Below are 1,548 nucleotides of genomic sequence, written 5' to 3'. Positions count from 1 at the left end.
TCAGGGGGAAGGCAATAGGGACGCACTGACGGAATCTTTAGGCGACACATTGATAACTTTGCTGAAAGAGCACAAAGTGTGTCCTGTTTCCTGAATTCTGTTCATTTTTGTCATAGACGCCGGCGTCCTCACCTTATGTTACTTACTGTTCATTCAAAGGTGTCTCTCTCTCTATATATATATAAAATGGACAATTGTAGTAGACTTCATTTCTATGTCTATACTTCACAGCCCGGCCTTACGTATACCTTATACAATTTTGTTTTACTTTCTCTTTAGGATCTGACGACGTGAAAGGCGACTTGATTGCTTTGTTGGAGGAGAGGGGACAGGCCCAAAGTAAGAATTCCAATTATATAACATTCTGATACTGGAGATATTTGAATAAAATTGATCGGACAAAGTGTTACGTGTTGGTGTTAATTTGCCTACCAATCGTATTCTGCAGTTGCGGCTAGAAAGGCTGAACAGGCTTAAAACTGAGCCCAACCAGCGGAGGCTGAAGAAAACAACGGATCCCGATGAGAGTCACCTGAAGGCCTGCTACCGACAATAAGGGATTCCGTTTGCATATTTCACGCAAAAAAGCTCTAAGCGTATCTCTTACGAACTATTACTAAATTGATAGACCATCGCTCCCAATTTTCGCAACGTTTAGGATAGATTTTCCTGTTGTGTTATTCGCTGTAGCAATGTAACTTTCGTCATTTCGTCCTGAGTACCGTACATTGTAATGCATGCTTCATATTACCTAACGTAAAATCGCTAAACATACATATGATGAGTAGTTGACTCATTCATTTAAGCTAGACACAAATTTAAAACAGTTCTATATACTAATATATTCACAACAGTATAAGTAAAATTTGATATTTGCTACTAGACAACATGAATTTCTGCTCGGTTTAGTAGTTTTCAATCTATTTCTTTTTCACAAAGGTGTTCTTGTCATAGCGAGACTACTACTGTAACAGAAATATCCACAGTGTTTCCTTTCTTTGGAAATTAAAGATCTTGCTTGCTTAAAGACATACGTTGTGAGGACAATGAAATTGTGTGCCGGTTGAATTTTAAGGCAATTAAGTTGTCTGTTTGTTCATGTGTGTATATGCATGTTTGTGTGTTGGTGTATGTATGCGCCTGTGTAAACATTTGTATGGATGTGTGTTTGTGTGTGATGAGCTCGAGAGTGCGTATCCGTGAATTGTAAACGTTAATGTTCTGCTCGGAATCTATAGGTCCTGAGTTCGATCCCCGCCGTGCCCCCGACGTTGTGCCCTTGGGAAAGGCATTTTACGCGACCTTCCTCACTTCACCCAGGTGTAAAAATGGGTACCTGAGTTCGGCCGGGGAGGTAAAGGACCTTTACCTTCTGTCTGTAGCGTGTATGTGGCACTGTTAATATAAGTTACAAAACTTGAGTGCAGCACGCCACATTGTCATCGTCTGTCCAACAGCAAATAGAAAAAAAAAACGTTAATGTTTTGAGCCCAACTTCCGAACCGTTTTTGATCTCCAGTTCTGGCTGACAATCTTTCTTTTGTGTCA

General features: G+C 40.2%; 1 protein-coding gene across 1 annotated transcript; it reads left to right on the top strand.

The window, feature by feature from the left end:
- Window positions 1–44: 44 nt before the first annotated feature.
- LOC118423576 lies at window positions 45–1,031 on the top strand (the record flags this gene model as incomplete). Its single annotated transcript, XM_035831781.1, is given in 3 exon segments — window positions 45–76; window positions 280–339; window positions 449–1,031. Coding segments are annotated over 3 exon segments (121 nt in total), but the record flags the coding sequence as incomplete, so codon positions are not given.
- Between the last annotated feature and the right edge of the window lie 517 nt (window positions 1,032–1,548).

The sequence above is a fragment of the Branchiostoma floridae genome, chromosome 9 (genome assembly GCF_000003815.2).
Source record: "Branchiostoma floridae strain S238N-H82 chromosome 9, Bfl_VNyyK, whole genome shotgun sequence".
In the NCBI taxonomy this organism is placed as follows: domain Eukaryota; kingdom Metazoa; phylum Chordata; class Leptocardii; order Amphioxiformes; family Branchiostomatidae; genus Branchiostoma; species Branchiostoma floridae.
The sequence above is the reverse complement of the archived record's forward strand: the minus strand, read 5'-3'. Positions and strand labels throughout refer to the sequence as shown.